The sequence below is a fragment of the Sciurus carolinensis genome, chromosome 3, assembly GCF_902686445.1.
Source record: "Sciurus carolinensis chromosome 3, mSciCar1.2, whole genome shotgun sequence".
Lineage (NCBI taxonomy): Eukaryota > Metazoa > Chordata > Mammalia > Rodentia > Sciuridae > Sciurus > Sciurus carolinensis.
The window spans coordinates 150,009,210-150,027,820 of record NC_062215.1 but is presented as its reverse complement, the minus strand read 5'-3'; the positions used below and the strand labels follow the sequence as shown (position 1 = coordinate 150,027,820).

Below are 18,611 nucleotides of genomic sequence, written 5' to 3'. Positions count from 1 at the left end.
CTGAAACAAAATACAAGCAAATAGTTACTAACAAATATTAAGAAAGAACAGAAACGAGAAAATTAATACAACTAAATTTGACTTCATTCATAGTCTGCTTTAACCTTTTTTGAAAGGATACTATTTTAATTATCATATTAAAATACAAAGAGGTAAGGAAATAAATAATGAAGAAGTATCTGATCATTTTAATGCTATAACAATTTTCTAAAATCACTAGAAGAAGAGATATGGAGAAAGGAGAAGAACCCCAAATTTGGTTATCTTACTGGATACTGACCTGTAATTGTGTAAATATTTTGGGCTGAAATGAGGAAAGTGAGGAGAGCAAATGGGTTGGTTCTGGAGACAAGGAAGTCCCTGCTTGATTTGCTTCCACTTTGGTAGTAACTGATTCTCCTGGTGAATTTCCTAAATTATATAAAATACAAACTATTAAAAAAATTATTTTTATGGGTCTTAGGATACTACACTCTATTACAACCCTTTCTATCAGAAGTAGAATAGCAAACAAGATCAAGGGTTTGCAAAAGACTTAAAGAAATCATTATCATCAAAAAAAGAAAGAAAGAAAAAAGAAAAAGGAAGTCAGTCAGCTCAATATTTCCAGAACCAGGCAGATCATCAGAATCTCTAAGGAAAATTTTAAAAGTACATATTCCTAGTATTATGGTTTAGATACAAGATATCCTCCAAAAGCTCTGGTGTGAGACAATGCAAGAAAATTTAGAAGTGAAATGATTGGGTTATGAGAGCCTTAATCTAATCAGCACATTAATTTTCATATGGATTAATAGGGTGGTAAATATAGGCTGGTAGGGTATGGCTACAGGAGGTAGGTCACTGTAGGCATGCCTTTGGGGTTTCTATTTTGTCCCTGGCAAGTGAAGCTTTCTCTACTTACTGACTGCACTGTCTTGAGCTGCTTTCCTCCTCCACATCCTCATCTTGGGCCCAGAGCAACTGAGTTGGCTGTCTATGGATTGAGACTTCTTAAACCCTGAGTGCCAAATAAACTTCTCCTCTAAAATTGTTCTTGTCAGGTCTTTTGGTCACATGAAAAAGCTGTCTAAAATACCTAGGTTCATTCTCCATTCCTTTTCCTAGTGGTGGGGTTTGAACCCATGGCCTAATACCCCAGACCTTAACCTCCATTAATTTTAATTTAATAGATCTGTTCTGGGATCTGGGAATATATTTTTTCCTTTTTAAAGACTCTGTATCTATAACTCTGATCTAGCCCATTCTTCATGCTATAATGCTAGACTACACCTTAAGTTTTCTACATATGTAGCTTCTCAATTACAAAGACCAAATTTCATTCATCTTCTGTAGTCCTAAAACTTAGGACAATGCTTGGCATTGGTCCTCAATAATAACAGTATTAAATTTCTTAATCCATAACTCATTTTGGAATAAGGGAATAGAAGTAAAAACTTCTCTTGTTATCTTAATTCTAAAGGTAATTGGTCCTTATGGAATTTGAGACATTCTCATGTCTTATTTATTTATTTTTGAGGTGCTGGGATTGAACCCAGAGCCTGTTATCACTGAGCTACAGCCCTAGCCCTTTCATGTAGTTCTTATTATGTTAACTCAAATATATTCATCTCCTTAAATCAATCAAAAACAATTTTACATCTGTAATCCCAGCTACAGAAAGCTGAGGCAGGTGGATAGCAAGTTTGAGGCCAGTCTGAGCAACTTAGTAAAACCCTGTCTCAAACAAACAAACAAGCAAATGAGAATAACAATAATAAAATCCCCACAATTTCAGGGCTTCCATAATAGATTTTTTTTTTCTTGGTGGTACTGGGGATTAAATCCAGAGGTACTTTATCACTGAGCTACCTTCTAGCCCTTATTTTTTGAGACAGGGCCTTGCTAACTTGCCCAGGCTGGCAACTTTTGATCCTTTTGCCTTGGCTTCCTGAGTCTTCAGGATTACAGGTATGCACCACCATACCCATCTACAACTGAGAAATTTAAAAACTGGTCCTGGTATCAAGACAAAGATGAATTTAAGTTCTGGCTTTTCTGGATGACCATCAACATACTACAAAACTCGGTTTGTAAACTTCAGTTTCCTCATATATAATGTAATCAATCCTTCTTCAGAGGACTGTTCAGAAGATTAAAGAGCTCTCTCATATTTATTGCCTCCTTCATTTCTAAAGTCCTTTAGTCTGCTGCACCTTTAGTATGATACTATTCTGCCTCTAATTGTACCTTTAGTGAAGAGACTATTCTACCTCTAAAATCTCAAATTTAGACATCTCATTCTCTGAACAAAATCTTAATTCTTCTACGCATTTTACACGGGTACTTTGCTACAACAATTCTTTTTTATTTTTTAAATTTTTTGTAGTTGTAGATGGACAGAACGCCTTTGTTTATTTTTATGCAGTGCTTAGGACTGAACTCAGTGCCTCACACATGCTAGTCAAGCACTCTGCCTCTGAGTGACAGCCGCAGCCCTTGCTACAATTCTTCAAACTTATGTGACTCTAGTTCCTGAATTTTCTTCAGATTCATTACTTTTCCTTAATAAGATTCTTTCATTATCCAGCTTAGAGTCCAAGGTATATAATTTCAGTTTCTCTTACAAGTATCCTAAACTCCCTTGCCTTTTGTTATATTCTGCTGCTAAAACTCTAACTCTGGACAAAAATGGTTTCCTATGCCTATATGTGGGAAGCTGATTGCCACTGAAAAAGAAACTCACTTCTACTACTGATACCAACCTCAACTAGACCTTCACCTGTATCTTACTTCTCTATTCAGAATGATTTCTTACATCCATTTCCCTCAAACTCACACCATCCTTGCTGCGGTCTTTCCTAATTCTTACCCTCACTTATACTTAAAAAGAGAAGCAAAAAAGAGAGAAATTTCCTCAACTTCCCATTCTACCATCTTCATTATCTCTTCAAGTCTCTTAAATAAAAAATACCTTCCCTCAACCCATATGCTCTTTATGGAAAATTCTTGAAAAAGTGGTTCAAATTATCTCTACTCCTTCACTATCTTCCATTCATTCCTCAATCCCTCTAATATGGTTTCCTCCTGATCCACTCTACTGAAATGGCTCCAATACTCAAGTGTCCAAATCTGATGTATCACCTTTTTCTCTCCCCTTTCCTCATCAATACCCTATCCTTTTGCCAGTGTTGCTGAACTCAGTAAATCCTATCATCAATCAACTGCTCATGGTACAAATTCAGAGGTCATCTTAGGATCTTTCTAACTCTATTGTCTCCCCAATTATTTAATTGATAACCATGATCTTTAAAATCTACTTTTAAAATAACTCTCAAATTTGTCTATTTCTAGTGTATGTACAGAGTCTATACATTTTACTATACATTTTCATCCTAAATTTGTCTATTTCTAGTGTATGTACAAACAGACAGAGTCTATACATTTTACTATACATTTTCATCCTATACAGGCTTCCTAAACCTGTTTTGCTTATCCAGTTTTAACTCTAACATTAAACCCACACCAGCCTTCTTAAGTTTCTTAAATGTGACAAAGCTCTTTCTTGCTTGGTTTTCACAAATGTAATTACTTTGATTGGCAAACTCCTATTTATTCTTTAGTTCTTAAAAGTGACATTTTCAAGTATCATCCCCTACTTTCTGTTCTGTCTCTATCACTAGTCCCACATATTCTGCACAACTCTTCCATTGTACTTTTCATAACTGTAATTAATTAGAATATATTTGTTTAATGTTCTTTTTCTCTTGATAAACTTTAAGTTTCATTAAATATGAAACTTACCTATCTTTTTTATGTCTGGCACTTAGCACAATGATTTAAATATATAAAGAATAAATAAATAATGCTAAACAATTTCAAAACCATTCTTTTTATTTAAATATATTTTTAGTTATAGATGGACACAATACCTTTATTTTATTTATTTACTTTTATGTGGTGCTAAGGATCAAACCCAGGGCGTCACATGTGCTAGGCAAGAACTCAACCACTGAGCTACAACCCCAGCCCTCAAAGCCATTCTGTACGGAAAGGTTAATAAGTAGAAGAATAAAAAAATACTATACATATGTAGTTTTTCATTAACTGATTCTAAAGCATTTATTTAGGTATTAACTTTTTAGCAGGCATTATCCTAAACAACAGTTATGTTAATTAAAATAAAATAAAATTCTTGCCTCTGAAGAGTTCAAGTTATGTGAGTACAGATATGTAAACCACAGGTTTCCATGTTAAACGCAGAGGTAAATATAAAAGAATGAGCAGCTCCTTTAATATAAAGTGAAGTTAAGGGAGCACTTAAAACTGGAGATTATTTTAATAATAAAGGGAGTTTGCCATGCAGAAGAAAAACATTTCTGGAAGACAGAACACATGCAAAAAGGTTGAAATAGGCTTACACTATTTAAAGACCAGAGGAGTAAGAACACATGAGAAAAAGAAAACCATATAAAATGAACATTAGTTCCCATATCAAAGTATCTTAAGGTTATTACTATTGGATTTATCCAGCCTATAGTTCACTATGCTAGTAATCCGCTTAATTTTCAGTCACAAAGAAGCATAAATGTTGGGGCTGGAGTTGTAGCTCAGTGGTAGAGCACTTGCCTAGCATATGTGAGATGGTGGGTTTGATCCTCAGCACCACATAAAAATAAATAAATAAAGGTCCATCAACAACTAAAAAAGAATATTTTAAAAAAGATGCATAAATGTTAAATATCAGGGAAATTTAAATAGCTGGAGATATTTTGATAAATCCCACAGAATTGCTCTTGCTCTTTTGGGTCATGGATTTCTTATCTATTAAATTTGATCATATACTATCTTAAGTTCCTTCCAGTTTTTACATGGTTTAATTTTATATTTTAAAGGAATTCAAGATAACGTACCTTCTGCAAACGTAACTGTCACAGTCTCTCTGAGAATATTCCCACTATCTGTAGTCCACTGAAGCTGAAATGGGAACATTTATTTCAATGAAAATAAAGTAGTAATAATGAAAAAATTTTAAAAAATTCATACAACTATCATATTTTATTGTCAAACTATATTTGTGTTTTATTCTATTACTCTACTTGTTCATATTCTCAAAGCACAAGTATACTATTGGAATACATTAGGTTCTCAAGTTTGGACAGCAATAATTTGTATAGCAAATCTGTTTTATTTCCTGATCTATGGATAGAATAATTAAAAGTTCTGTATAGAAAGAAATAGCAGTTCTAGCTTTAAAAAGTTCTGAATATGTTCAGCTGCTGAATTTGGAAAGTTAGAAGAACAAAGGATGCTACTCAGATTTTAATGCCATAGTTGTTGCCTGCATAGTAATTAGTAGTTTCTCAGTAATTATGATAAAATTTTCTTAGAAATTACTAGTATTTGGGGAAACTATAGTTTTAAACTATGAAGTACAATTGATATTCACATGTGGTATATAGAACTAACATCATCACTTTATGCAATCAAGTCCCAACTACTTAATTTTGATCATTATTTTTTAAAAATGAGGGAGTCAACTGTAGTTTTGTTGTCAACTGCAGTCCCAGCACTTGGGAGGCTGAGGCAGAAGGATCACTTCAGCTTAGGAGTTCTAGACCAGTTAGGGCAACATTTAGTGAGACTTGTCTCAAAATAAATAAACAAATAAATAGAAAGTGGGGGAGAATTAATTCAATAAAAGTTTGCTAAATAAATAAGTACAAAATAATTTCTATGGAGAAATTTGATTTTAAAGTGAAGATTACTATTCGGAAATCCATCATTTCTTTTCCTTGTGACAATAATTTTAAATAAATTGCAGTCATCACCTGATAGTCTATGGTTTACATTTTAATAAAAAAACATGCCACTACTGTTTCCCATATCATAGTCATTCAGATGGTCTAATAGTAGCCATCTCTATTAGGACAAATATTAGAGAAGCTGAGAAAGATTTTCTCATAAAACAAAGAATTGTGGATGTGATCATACCGTTGCTGGAATAATCTCTGAGTTATATAACATATCTCCATTTCTCAAGGATTTCTGTACCTCATGGATGTGATTTTTTATATCATTTACAGTTGGAAAAAAAGATAAATTATGTCTTTCAGGTACCTCATCAGGTTTGAACAGTTCTCTTTCCACAAATTTTCTGTGGAGAATATAAAATAGAACAAGAATATAAACTATTTAGTAATACTTGTAGATTAAGTGAGAAAAGTTCTCTTTTAGCATAAATTTCTGTAAAGTATAATTTACAGCTCTATAATCATTTATATTTTCCCACTTTAATTTGTTTCCATACATTAAATCATAGAAAGCACCAAGTTAAATTTTCATTGGTTAAACACCTAAACACATCAAAGTGAGCTTTGACAATTTTATGAATTTAAAGGAACAAATATTTTCAGATTATGAATGGTACTTTTAAAAGCTTATTGTGTCAAGCATAGTATTAACTAAGTATTTCCTTTAACTTTTACTATAATCCTATGACATAGGTATGGTTTCATTCCCACTTTAAAGATGAGGGAAGTGAAGAATGCAGAAGTTAAATAATTTGCCCAAAGTGATACACCTACCTAGTAAGTAAGAGAGTTTGGGTCTATATCCAAATTATATGCATAAACATCATTTTATACTGCTTTCAAAGGCATCAATTAATATGTGAAGTATCATATGCTCAAATTTTACAAGCAAAAGAGAATGGAAGGCAGCATTGCTATATAATTTATAAAAATACACAAAATAAATCATTAAGTTTAATGTACATATGCTTTGAACAATAATTATATGCAATGGGGCAAATTGCAGGGTTGTATTATCAGACTACTTTTTAAAAAATAATTTTAGTTGTAGATGGACAAAATAACTTTATTTGTTTCACATATGTGGTGCTAAGGATGGAACCCAGTGCCTCACATGTGCAAGGCAAGCACTCCACTACTGAGCTACAATCCCAGTTCTATTTGACTGTTCTTAATGAACCTCATTTCAAATAGTCTGAAATATGTTTCTTGCCTAGGTTTAGTAAGCAGTGGATGTCTTTACCAAATTTTGGCTTTGTTCTAAAGATTGCTATATTCAAGATAATAACTAGGTAAATTAAAATGTCCACTATAATAATAATGTTAATATAATAAGTAAATTACTTTTGAATATCAATAAAATTAGACCAGAATACTATAAAAGACAAATAAAATTTCATTAGCTAAAGAACTATCCAAATTTTTTATTGTAATAAGATATAAATGCATTTCAAATAGTTTGAAATAAATATCCTGGTCTAGGTTTTAAAATCTTTGGTTTTATAAGTTTTTTTTTTTCTAAATGTATAATATAATTCGATTCATATATCATTTTGAACTAGTTCAATTTGCAAAGAAAACAAAATCTGCACAAGTTCAGTGCACAACAGCTATGGTCTAACTACAGAGGATGCAGTGAGACTGGGCCAGAGATGCTACAAAAAGAGGGCCTAAATGGTGGGAGACCACAGCAGGGAGTGACTGCACATCATTCTCATGGATTTATTGTGTGGAAAAAATTCAAGTTTTGCTTTTTGGAACTTTCTGGAACCCACCCCCCAAGTATTTTCCACCTGAGATTGGTTTAATATTTGGAGGTGGAATCCAGGAATATGGAGGACTGACTATTACAAAGTTTAAGTCACACTGATTGACTGGCTGATTGAACTGCACCATCGATATTACTTAATTATATTGTTTATGTGATGATAAAAATGTGTTCAGTATCATGAGATCCATACTACTGATCCATTTAAAAATATAATATAGATCAAAGTATCTCAAAAAAAGGAACAGTCCAATTTACCAAATATAATAAGCCATATTAACCATGGCTTGCCAAACATTAATTGGAAAATAATTAGTTCATAATTAAGATTATTCTAATAAGCTAATAAGCTCTAATTCTTATTTATTCAAATAGCAGATACCTGGGAAAATATCTATAATCATAAATATATTATCTAAAACAAGCAAAAATGAAAAATGTAAAAGAACCATTTGTGTTTACTGTACCTGAGCTGTTTCCTTACTGCATATACTTGTTCTATTCCCTGTGATACTAATTCTTGAATTTTATGGGCTACTTGAGGATGTAGACGTGATGGCAATGCACAATTTTCATCTCTAACTGCAGTTTCCTCTTCTTCAATAGAAGACACAGGAAAAGGGGAAGGTGACAAAGGGAGGCAGGAAGTCTCTAATTCGTGATACTGATGAGCTTGCTGTGTAGGTAACTGTACATACCACCTGACAAGAAAGTATTTTAAATTATTAAATTTAAATATTAAAATTATTTATTAGATAAAGGCAGGAATCATAATTAGGTTAATACTCATCAAGAAGAAAATCTAAAACTCATCAGGAGAAGGAATAATCTTAGAAAAATTATATATGATTATGCCATACTGAATAAAGTTCTGGGGAGACTGGGGCTTGAACCCAAGGGCACTTTACAACTGGACTACATCCCAGTTCCTTTTTAAAAAGATTTTATTTTGAAACAGGGTCTCACAAAGTTGCTTAGGGCCTTGCTAAGTTGCTGAGGTTGGCCTTGAACTTGCCATCTTCCTGTCTCAATCTCCTGAATCACTGGGATTATAGGCATGTGTCACTGTGCTTGGCTCATATTGAATATAATTTAAAATGACCTCTGCTTAACTCTTCCAAGATTGCTTTCGGACCCAATTAAATAAAAATCTATATAAACTTCTACAGACTTTCACTAGTAGAGTGACGCAGGGTTTAAGAATACATGAAGAGGATATTGTAAATTTCATATTAAGCAAAATTTACCCCAAAATACAGAGACAACATTGTAAATCATCATTCTTTTTAAAAACATTTTTTAGTTTTTCAAAAAAAATTTTTTTCGTTGTCAGTGGATCTTTTATTTATTTATATGTGGTGCTAATTATCAAACCCAGGGCCTCACACATGCCAGGCAAGCACTCTACCACTGAGTCACAACTCCAGTACCTAAATTATCATTCTTAAGACTGTATATTTTCCATTCATCAAACCTTTGTCCCATATTACATTTCTGTGACTTATCTACCACCTATCAACCAGAGTGGATTATAATTTAGAGTCTATCAAGATTGAATTCTATGGGAGAATCTTTCCCCATAGGAGCTCAATATACTATGTCTATAACATTCCCAGCCCTCCTGCCCCATAAGCAAGAAAATCAACTAAATGTTGAATATAGGTCTATTGGACAGCAGTACAAAAATAGTTGCTAGGAGATGAGTTGATTTGGTAGGATACTGTTTTAATTGATATTTTTGTACAAACTTTTTATATTCTGATATTAAATAAAATGGAGTCTACTTTAAGTTACATACAATGTTCTCCAACTTGAAGGATCTAACTATTGATTCATTTCATTTTACATACACCTGAAAGATTTTATTAAAGATCACACAAGAGTTTGGAAGTGTAGCTCAGTAGTAGAGTATCTGCCTAGCATACATGAAGCTCTGGGTTTGATCTCCAGCATTGTAGGAAAAAAAAAAGATTTAAGTTCACACAAAAAATATTTTCCCTATACTTAATCTCATTATGTATTACCTACACTGACACATAAAGGAAAATAAGCAAGAAAGCTATTATTTCTTCCTATTTAAAATCTGAAGATAAAATGGAACTTCTATATTTAGGTTTAGAATTCATTTCTGGTTGCCAGACTAATCAAAGGTGGATACAAGTGGTTACAAGTTCTACTCCTAATAAGTATCTGAAACAAAAAAACTAAAGATATAATAAAACATATTACTGAATATGTATTTGTTATTTTGGGAAATAAACTTCTATGATGGTATTATATATAATGTGTGATGTATAGTATAATTCTTTGGTTCAAAATATCTACAATTATCTATAGTAAATTATACAAGGAAAATGAGATGTCTTCCTTATAAAACTATTTTTCTTTCATTCTTTTGTTTTTTTGAGTAGTCTTGTGCATTCTAAGCAAGTGCTCTACCACTGGGCTATACTCCCAGCCCTCAAGTCATTTCTTAATGAAATAAGTGAAAAACATTATAATTTCTCTTATAAAATAATTCTTGGAAATAGAGCTAATTAATTAGCAAATAAAAGAATTATATAAATGGTATACCTAAGAACACCACCAGCATCTACCAAGTTCTTCTTTAGCATATTAAAAGCTTTTTCCTGTTCCATTCTGATTATTTTCTTGTCAATTTTTGGGTCTGTAGGTACTCTATATTCAGGAAACTTCTGTACTTTTTTAATGTAAATCCTTTATTTAAGATAAAGAAAAATCAGTTTCATTATATTACAATCACAAGAAAATCTAACTTTAAAAAAGTTTAAACATTTAAGTTTAGAGACAGTTCAACTTATCTAGAAAGTATCAAGAGGCTTATGAAAGGCCACGTTCTAAGTGCATGATACTTAGCAAAGTAACAAAAATTATGACTTGAGTAAAAATAACAAAGTACTTTTAGATTATTTTCTGGATTTGCCTCTTCTCAATTCCCTTGGAAGCTATTACCTTAATGACCTTCTTATGTGCTGCTGTCTCCAGTCTTTTCTTTATATTCACTTGCTACATCAGTACCTCAATAATTTTTTTTTTTTTTTACTTTTACAGACTGCATTTTGATTCATTGTACACAAATGGGGTACAACTTTTCATTTCTATGGTTGTACACAATATAGATTCATACCATTCATGTAATCATACATGCACATAGGGTAATAATGTCTATCTCAAGCCTATTATCTTTTCTTCCCCCACACCTCCCACCCAATTTTCCTCTACATCATCCAAAGTTCTTCCATTCTCTTGCACCTCTCCCCTCGTTATGTATCATCATCCACTTATCAGAGAAAATATTCAGCCTTTGGTTTTTTGGGCTTGGCTTATTTCACTTAGCAAGATCTTCTCCAACTCCATCCATTTACTAGCAAATGCCATAATGTTATTCTTCTTTGTGGCTGAGTAATACTCCATTGTGCACATATATCACAGTTTCTTTATCCATTCACCAACTGAAGGGCATCTAGGTTGGTTCCACAATCTAGCTATTGTGAATTGAGCAGCTATGAACATTGATGTGGCTATGTCACTGTAGTATGCTGATTTTAAGTCCTTTGGGTATAAACCAAGGAGTGGGACAGCTGGGTCAAATGGTGGGTCCATTCCAAGTTTACTGAGGAATCTCCATACTGCTTTCCAGAGTGGCTGCACGAATTTGCAACTAAATCAGCAATGTATGAGTGTGTCTTTTTCCCCACTCCATGCCAACACTTACTATTGCTTGTGTTCTTGATAATAGCCATTCTAATTGGAGTTAGATGAAATCTTAGGGTGGTTTTAATTTGCATTTCTCTAATTACTAGAGATGATGAGCACTTTTTTCATATATTTGTTAATCACCTGTACATCTTCTTCTATGAAGTGTCTGCCCAGTTCCTTAGCCAATTTATTGATTGGGTTCTTTGTATTTTGGGTGTAAAGTTTTTTAAGTTCTTCACATTTTTATTCCTCCAGTATAAATTTCTTGGCAACAATGGAGGCATTCTGAATAATTCTAATTTATTTACCTAGTCTATTACTTAAAATATAAAATTTCTTGTCCTTTAAAGTTCATCTTCTCAATGTCCTGTCCTCCTCCACTATGGAATAGCAATTCTCCCATACCTTTACTTATGTGGTTTTCATAGACTACAATATCTTCCCTCTAATTCTAACAAAATTCAATCTAAACTTCAGCATCCAGGTTAGACTGCATTTTCTTTCCTAACATTAGTCTGCATGGATAGATTACTTTTCTGAGAAGCTACAAGGCAACCATACATTTCATATTATCATGTTCTTTTAATGGTTTGTTTCCTGTTCTACCAATAATACTTTAGGTTGTGTGAGATTAAGTAAAATCTATTCCTCTTTGATCTCCCTTCTTCTGACACCCAAAGTAGTTTCTCGGCACAGAGTAGATACCCGAAAAGTACTTGTAGAATGATGGAGAATAAAAATAGTTATTTACATCTACAGGTTTTCTTCCAAATTATACCTTAAGTTTTTGAACTGCTTATATTTAAAAAGCAGTTGAAAGTTTTATCTCATAGTCAGGCTTAAACATTGCATAAAGTTAACATGAAATTAAATATGAGAAGCCTCCAACTGGGGTTTTAAAACTTCCTAGAATGCTGAAGTTTATGAGCTGTGACGCTAAAACATAATGTTTCAAAGATTAACTAAGGCCAACCATTACACATTATCATTTGTCTTATTCTGTTTGACACAGGATATTGCTATGTTGCCCAGGGTGGCCTAGAACTCCTGGGCTCAAGTGATTCTCCTACTTCAATCTTGCAAATAGCTGGGATTACAGGCACATGCCACTGTATCCAGCTCATATTATCTTTTACATTTTACTTTGCTAATAATTTTAAATACTTATAATGTCTCAAAGGAAAACATTAGTAAAAATCTTTCATTGGTTCATATTTTTCATTCTCACCTAGAGCAATGACTACCCTGTACTCATATACTATCTAAAGCTTATGATGTTGATTTCATACATTGCTGGTGTGAATGTATTAGTAAAATCTCTTTAAAAAGCAACTTTGCAATACTTGTCAACATTTTAAAATAATATAACTTTGCTCCAGCAATTTCATTTCTAGGAATTTAACCTATTGATAAATGTGTACAAATATGCAAATATGTACAATGTTTAACTGTAGATTTGTATACAATAATAAAGAATATTTTTCATAGCATATATGTTCATCATTAGAGGATTAATTAAATAATACATCAACAAATGAAATATTATATAGCATTAAAAAAGAGAATATTCTTTTATACAGATATAGAGTAAGCTTTGAGATATACTAGGAATGATTAAAAGCAAAGTGTATAGTTAATACGTGTCATTACATTCATACTGGTATGTAGCATGATATCTGTGCACTAGATACAACTACGGGCTTTCAGATTATAAATAAATCAATGTGAATTCATAGTGGTGAAGAAGTTACACTATTACCCAACTTTAAGGGAAGAAAACATTTATGGGGATAAAGGTGAGATACGCACACACAAAATACCTTTGTAAGATGACTTTACAAATTGGCCTTACAGAGGGACATAGGGAGCTGAAGTGAAAGAGAACTTAGGATTCACTGTATATCATTTGGTATTGTTTAAACTTAGTAAATATACCCATATTTGCAATTAAAAAATAAGGACTTAGTGAGAAACAAATATAAGAAAATAAAGCTTACCTGGCTGGACAAGTAGCTTTGTAGAGCTGACATGACCTGCTTTCCTGTTCACTGATTTTTTTTAACTGGAAACCTTTCCTTCTTGGCCCATACTGACATTCCATTACCACAGCTCTACTCCCTGTGGGCCAAAACCAACTATTGATAGTAATTCAAGTGTCTATTCTAGACACTAGATTATAACTTGGTGAGAACATGTTAAAATCTATATTTTTAATTACACAAGTTAATGGAAAGAAAACATCAGTATGTCTTACTAAGATGTACAAACACAAATTTAAAAGTTTATTGTAAAATTTAGCAAATGTACCATAATTATGGTAAGGAAAATTGGCAAACATCACATTTACTGAATGTCTACTGATAACTTAGACACATCATTTTTAGTAATAATAAAATGTACCACTTTATAAATTAGCAAATGCTACATTTGGTTAATAAATATATCACTTGAAAATTTTATTTCCTTTTATAATTACTTATTTTCTTCTTTTTATTAGGTTAGACTAATGTAGTAAGCAGCCTCTAAGATGCCCCAGGGATTCCTGCCTCCTAGGATTCATTGCCTTGTGTAATCCCTTCCCCCTGAGTATGAGCTGGACTTATCAACTTACTTCTAGACAATACGGCAGAAGGGACAGGATATTATTTTTGATATTAGGCTATATAAAAAGACTGTACTTCCATTTTGGGTACATTCTTGGGCTTCCGCTTGGATTGCTCTCTCTGGGTGAAATCACTTGCAATGTGGTGAGGGAGCTCTGTGGAAAAACCCATGTGGCAAGAAATGAGGCCTGCCAAGAACCCCACATAAGAGAGACTGCTGGAAGCAGATCCTTCCCCAGTCAAGCTGTTAGAGGACTGCAGCTCCAGCCAACACTTTAATTTCAATCTTGTGAGAGAACCTGAGGAAGTTAACACCTTGCTAAGTTACTCTTGGATTTCTGACCCTCAGAAACTGTGAGAGAATAAATGTTTATAGTTCTCAGCCACCAAGTTTGGGATAATTTGTTACATAGAGATAAATAATACAAATAAATATATATGAAAACTATACAGCTTAAGAGTTTAAGTTGAATATCCATTCTACTATAGGATATAGCAAACTGTCAAAATATAAAATAAAAGTCAGTGATAAAGCTGATGTTAAATTTACAACTTATTAATGAGACATCATAAAGATAAAAGAAAAAGGTTAACAGATCGAGAAACTCCACTTTATAATACATTTAACAAAGAATTTTAATGAAGAATATAAAGAACCAAAAAGCCTTTTAAAAAACTAAAGAAAGAACCAAACAGAAAACTGGGCAAAGGCTGTGAATAGGCAGTTAAGAAAGAAAGAAAGGAAGACAGTAAAAAAGAAAGAAAAAGAAAGAAAGGAAGGAAGGAAGGGGCAGTAAATATACAAATAAAAGATGTTCGACTTAACTAATAAACAAGGAAATGCACACTAAAATAATGGTAAAATACTGTCTCACATTTCTCTGACCCTCAAAAATAATAATGTTTAACAATACTCCAAAATAATTCACTGATTAGTCTGAAGGACACAAATATAGCCACATGGGTAGTTTTATAAAGTACATAGCACACCTATGAGGTATTCTTGCAAAAACAAAACCTGCATTTAATCAAGGCTCTAAATCTAACAGTTTATAGAAATATGGGAGATAAAAGAACATGTTAAACTACACCATAGAGATGGAAACCGCAAAATCCAGAATACAGCTACCTCTACAGACCAAACTACCTAGGGGAAAAGAAATCTTTACATGAAAAGAAATTTAAGAGGTAGGTATATTAGCCAAATGCAATCTTTGGACCTTGTTTGGATCAGAATTTTGAACAAACCTATGGGGGGTAGGCACTGAGATAAGTGAGAAAATGTAAACAATGAACATTTTATAACATTAAGAAATTAGTGTTAATTTTTTTTGTTTAGTTATAGATGGACAGCCTGTCTTTATTTTATTTGTTTTATTTTTATGTGGTGCCAGGGTTCAAATTCAGTACTCACCCAAGTTATACAAGTGCTCTGCCAAGCAGCAGCAGCCCCAGTCCCAGTGTTAATTCTTTTAAAGTATGACAACGAACTGTCATAAGTGTTTTATATAGTTATAAACATACACAGATATATATGTATTTACATAAAAATATCTTATCTCTTAGCAATATATACTTTATAACATACTATATGCTTTAGTAATTATAGATGATATAGTATCTGGAAAATGCTGTAAAACCATCTGGGGGAATAAAGAAGTGAGTACAGATGAAATAAGGCTGACCATATGCTGATAGTTGAAGCTACATAATAGATACCCAGAGTTTTGGGGTTTCTTCTTTTTCTTCATCCTTTTTTTTCCCCCCCAGTACTAGATATTGAACCCAAGGCCTGGTACATGCTAGGCAAATGTTTTATCCCTAGATCTTTTTATTTTTCCTTCTATTTTTGAAGGGTCTTGCTGAGTTGCCCAGGCTGGTCTCAAACATGATCCTCCAGCCTCAGTCTCTCACATAGCTGGGATTCCAGATATGTACCACTACTACATGGAGTCTTGGGATTTCTTATATCATTATTTCTACTTTAACACACATATGAAAAGTTCCATAATATAATTATTTTTTAAAGTCTGGCAATGCAAAGTCATGGACTAAATGTGGGAAAGGAAAATTTTCATACATCACTGTCAGGAGTGAAAATTAGTTATGAGCAAATATAAAAAGCTCAGAAAACAGAGTTTTTTGAAACTTACTTGGCTGCAAAACCTGATCTAAACTATGTTATAGTTCTTATTCCACTTATAGTGATTATCCTTAAGGAGTTACTATTTGATTATGTGATGTTTTCTATAGGATATTTGCAAGGAGTGTTCTATAACATTAACTTGTTACCTTTCAAAAATGCAGAATTTTGAAATAAATTGGGCACAAAATGTTTCAGAGAAGAGTAATTTCAGAAAGCAATTGGAGATAATCTTGCGAAGATGAAAAGGACATACCAGTCATTCCACTTTAAGGCATGTACTCCAAAAACTAATTATACTTTTCATCAAAAGACATATATTATGGAATTTTAATGACAGCATTCTTTATAATAGCAAAAAGTTGAGTCGGGCATGTTGGTGCATGCCTGTAATCCCACTGACTCAGAAGGCTGAGACAGGAGATAGCAAGTTCAAAGTCAGCCTCAGTAAATGTGAAGCACTAAACAACTCATTGAGACCCTGTCTCTAAATGAAAAACACAAAATAGGGCCAGGGATGTGGCTCAGTGGTTGAGAGTCCCTGAGTTCAATCCCTGGTACCAAAAAAAAAAGCAAAAAACAACCTAAATGATAGTTAATGGAAAAACAGTCATACACTAGAATATTATACATTTTAGTTAAATTGTATTAAATAGGATCTATAAGCATAAATATGGATAGATCTCAAAACACAGGGGTGAGTGAAAATTTTACAAAACTATAGTTTTTCTATATTTTTAGATAAAATCTGTTATTGTAATTACAAATAAAGTATAAAAACTTAAATTGAAAAGAAAATACAAAATTCATGTAATGGCTACCTAGGAAGAGTTAAGGGGATTAAAACTAGGGAAGGAAAAAGGAAAACTGCAGGACTTCAAGTTGTTTTTGTTTCTGTTTTTATGCATGCTAGGCAAGCACTCTACAACTGAGCTATGCCCTGAGACACTTCAGGTTCATTTTTAATGCTGCATTTCTTTTATATAATACTGATGAAATCCAGGCAAAAACAGTTATTTTTATCTTATCTTCATATAGATACTTCTTTTTTGTTAAGTGCTAGGGATAGAACCCAGGGTCTCATGCATGCTAGGTAAATGCTGGATCACTAAACTATACCCCCAGACTTAAATGTTTGCTATTAACCTCAGAGATCCAGGATAAGACTGCAACTCTTCCAGTTATATTAGTGCTCCCAGAATCCTGCATTAAACCACTTATTTTTAGGTTCTTTGGAGTGTGACTAGTCCTAAGGTAGATAAATGGAGACTGCTTGAAACTCTACTACCTAAGTAAACTACACAGCATCTGAGAATACTGTAACACACCAAATGCTTGAGAATTCTACATATTAACTCCAGACTACATACTAATACCAGACTATATACCAGATTATATACTAATCCTATACAGTAACTCCATAGCTACAAGCTACATAAAATGAATATAAATCTGTCCTAAAAGACAAATTAAGAAAGAAAGAAGCCGAGCACAGTGGCACATTCCTGTAATCCCAGTGGGTCAGGAAGCTAAAGCTGGAGAATCTCGAGTTCAAAGTCAGCCTCAGCAACTCAGTGAGGCTCTAAGCAACTTAGTGAGACCCTTCTCCTCTAAATAAAATATAAAAAGGGCTGAGGATGTGGTTCAGTGATTAAGAGCCCCAGGGTTCAATCCCTGGTACCAGGAGAAAAAAAAAGAAAAGAAAGAAAGAAAGAAAAGAATATCTGGATTGGAGGCGGGGACCACAGCAGATAATCATATTTAAAATAATTAAATACCTTTTTATATTTTATTAAAAAGGTCTACTCAGAATATCAATATCTTTATTTTCTATTTAAAAGAATAATATATGAAGGAAGCATCATCTCTTCACCTGATTTATTAAAATGGAATTTTATGACATAAAGTAATTGGTTATATTTAATATAAATTTTTTTAGTTTAATGTACATTTTCATCAATTAACATTCAGTTGTCACCTACCAAAATGAAATTGTATCACCAGAGGAAAATCACATTATCACAATGGACTATAGCTGCTGCCGAATCATTTAAAATAATTATTCTAACAAGTACCTGCATTGACAAATGGAATTCCATCATATGGGACATATTGGGATTTCCACATCAAACGTGTAGCAGGCTTGGCTGGGCTTGGAGACTGGCGGGTTCCCCAAACACTCTGTGTTTGCTGCTTGTGAAATGTTAGGATACTTTCTAACTCAGTCTCACTTACACAGTAGCCACGGTATGAATCTCCAATTTTCTGCAAGTGGTAGAAATTAAACAAAAAATTATTAGCAAATATGCTTTACTGTATGATAAATTTAATGAGATGGTTGTCTAAGATGAAAGACTTATCTGTTTTCATAGGAGAATGTCTTTTGTGCACTCAGATCACTAGTCTTGTCACTAGTCAACCAGTGGGTCTGATTTGAATTCAACTAGTATATAAAATGGATATTCTTCAGGTACAGTATTATGGAATATAATGCCAAATCCACTGCTACACTATCTTTACAAAATCTTGTTTGAGAGAAATACTATTTAGAGAAAACAGCTTGAGAACATGTAATGTGCCCATTC

The 18,611-nt window shown here is 32.9% G+C and overlaps 1 protein-coding gene across 13 annotated transcripts in view; it reads right to left on the bottom strand.

The window, feature by feature from the left end:
* The window catches only part of Carf (calcium responsive transcription factor), an 84,666-nt gene that overhangs the window by 5,288 nt on the left and 60,767 nt on the right, over window positions 1-18,611 (bottom strand). For 12 of the 13 annotated variants that reach the window (XR_007107941.1, XR_007107940.1, XR_007107944.1 and 9 more), the window contains 7 exons: window positions 18,102-18,291; window positions 13,278-13,398; window positions 10,135-10,278; window positions 8,028-8,261; window positions 5,974-6,136; window positions 4,893-4,956; window positions 281-411 (listed from right to left, as the gene is read on the bottom strand). Coding sequence is in view for 4 of the 13 variants with exons in the window: in XM_047547451.1 (XP_047403407.1) it covers window positions 281-411; window positions 4,893-4,956; window positions 5,974-6,136; window positions 8,028-8,261; window positions 10,135-10,278; window positions 13,278-13,398; window positions 18,102-18,291 (1,047 nt within the window). In the remaining 9 variants the exon portion in view is untranslated. The remainder of the gene's footprint in view (window positions 1-280; window positions 412-4,892; window positions 4,957-5,973; window positions 6,137-8,027; window positions 8,262-10,134; window positions 10,279-13,277; window positions 13,399-18,101; window positions 18,292-18,611) is intronic. The other variant, XR_007107945.1, reaches the window with a different exon arrangement.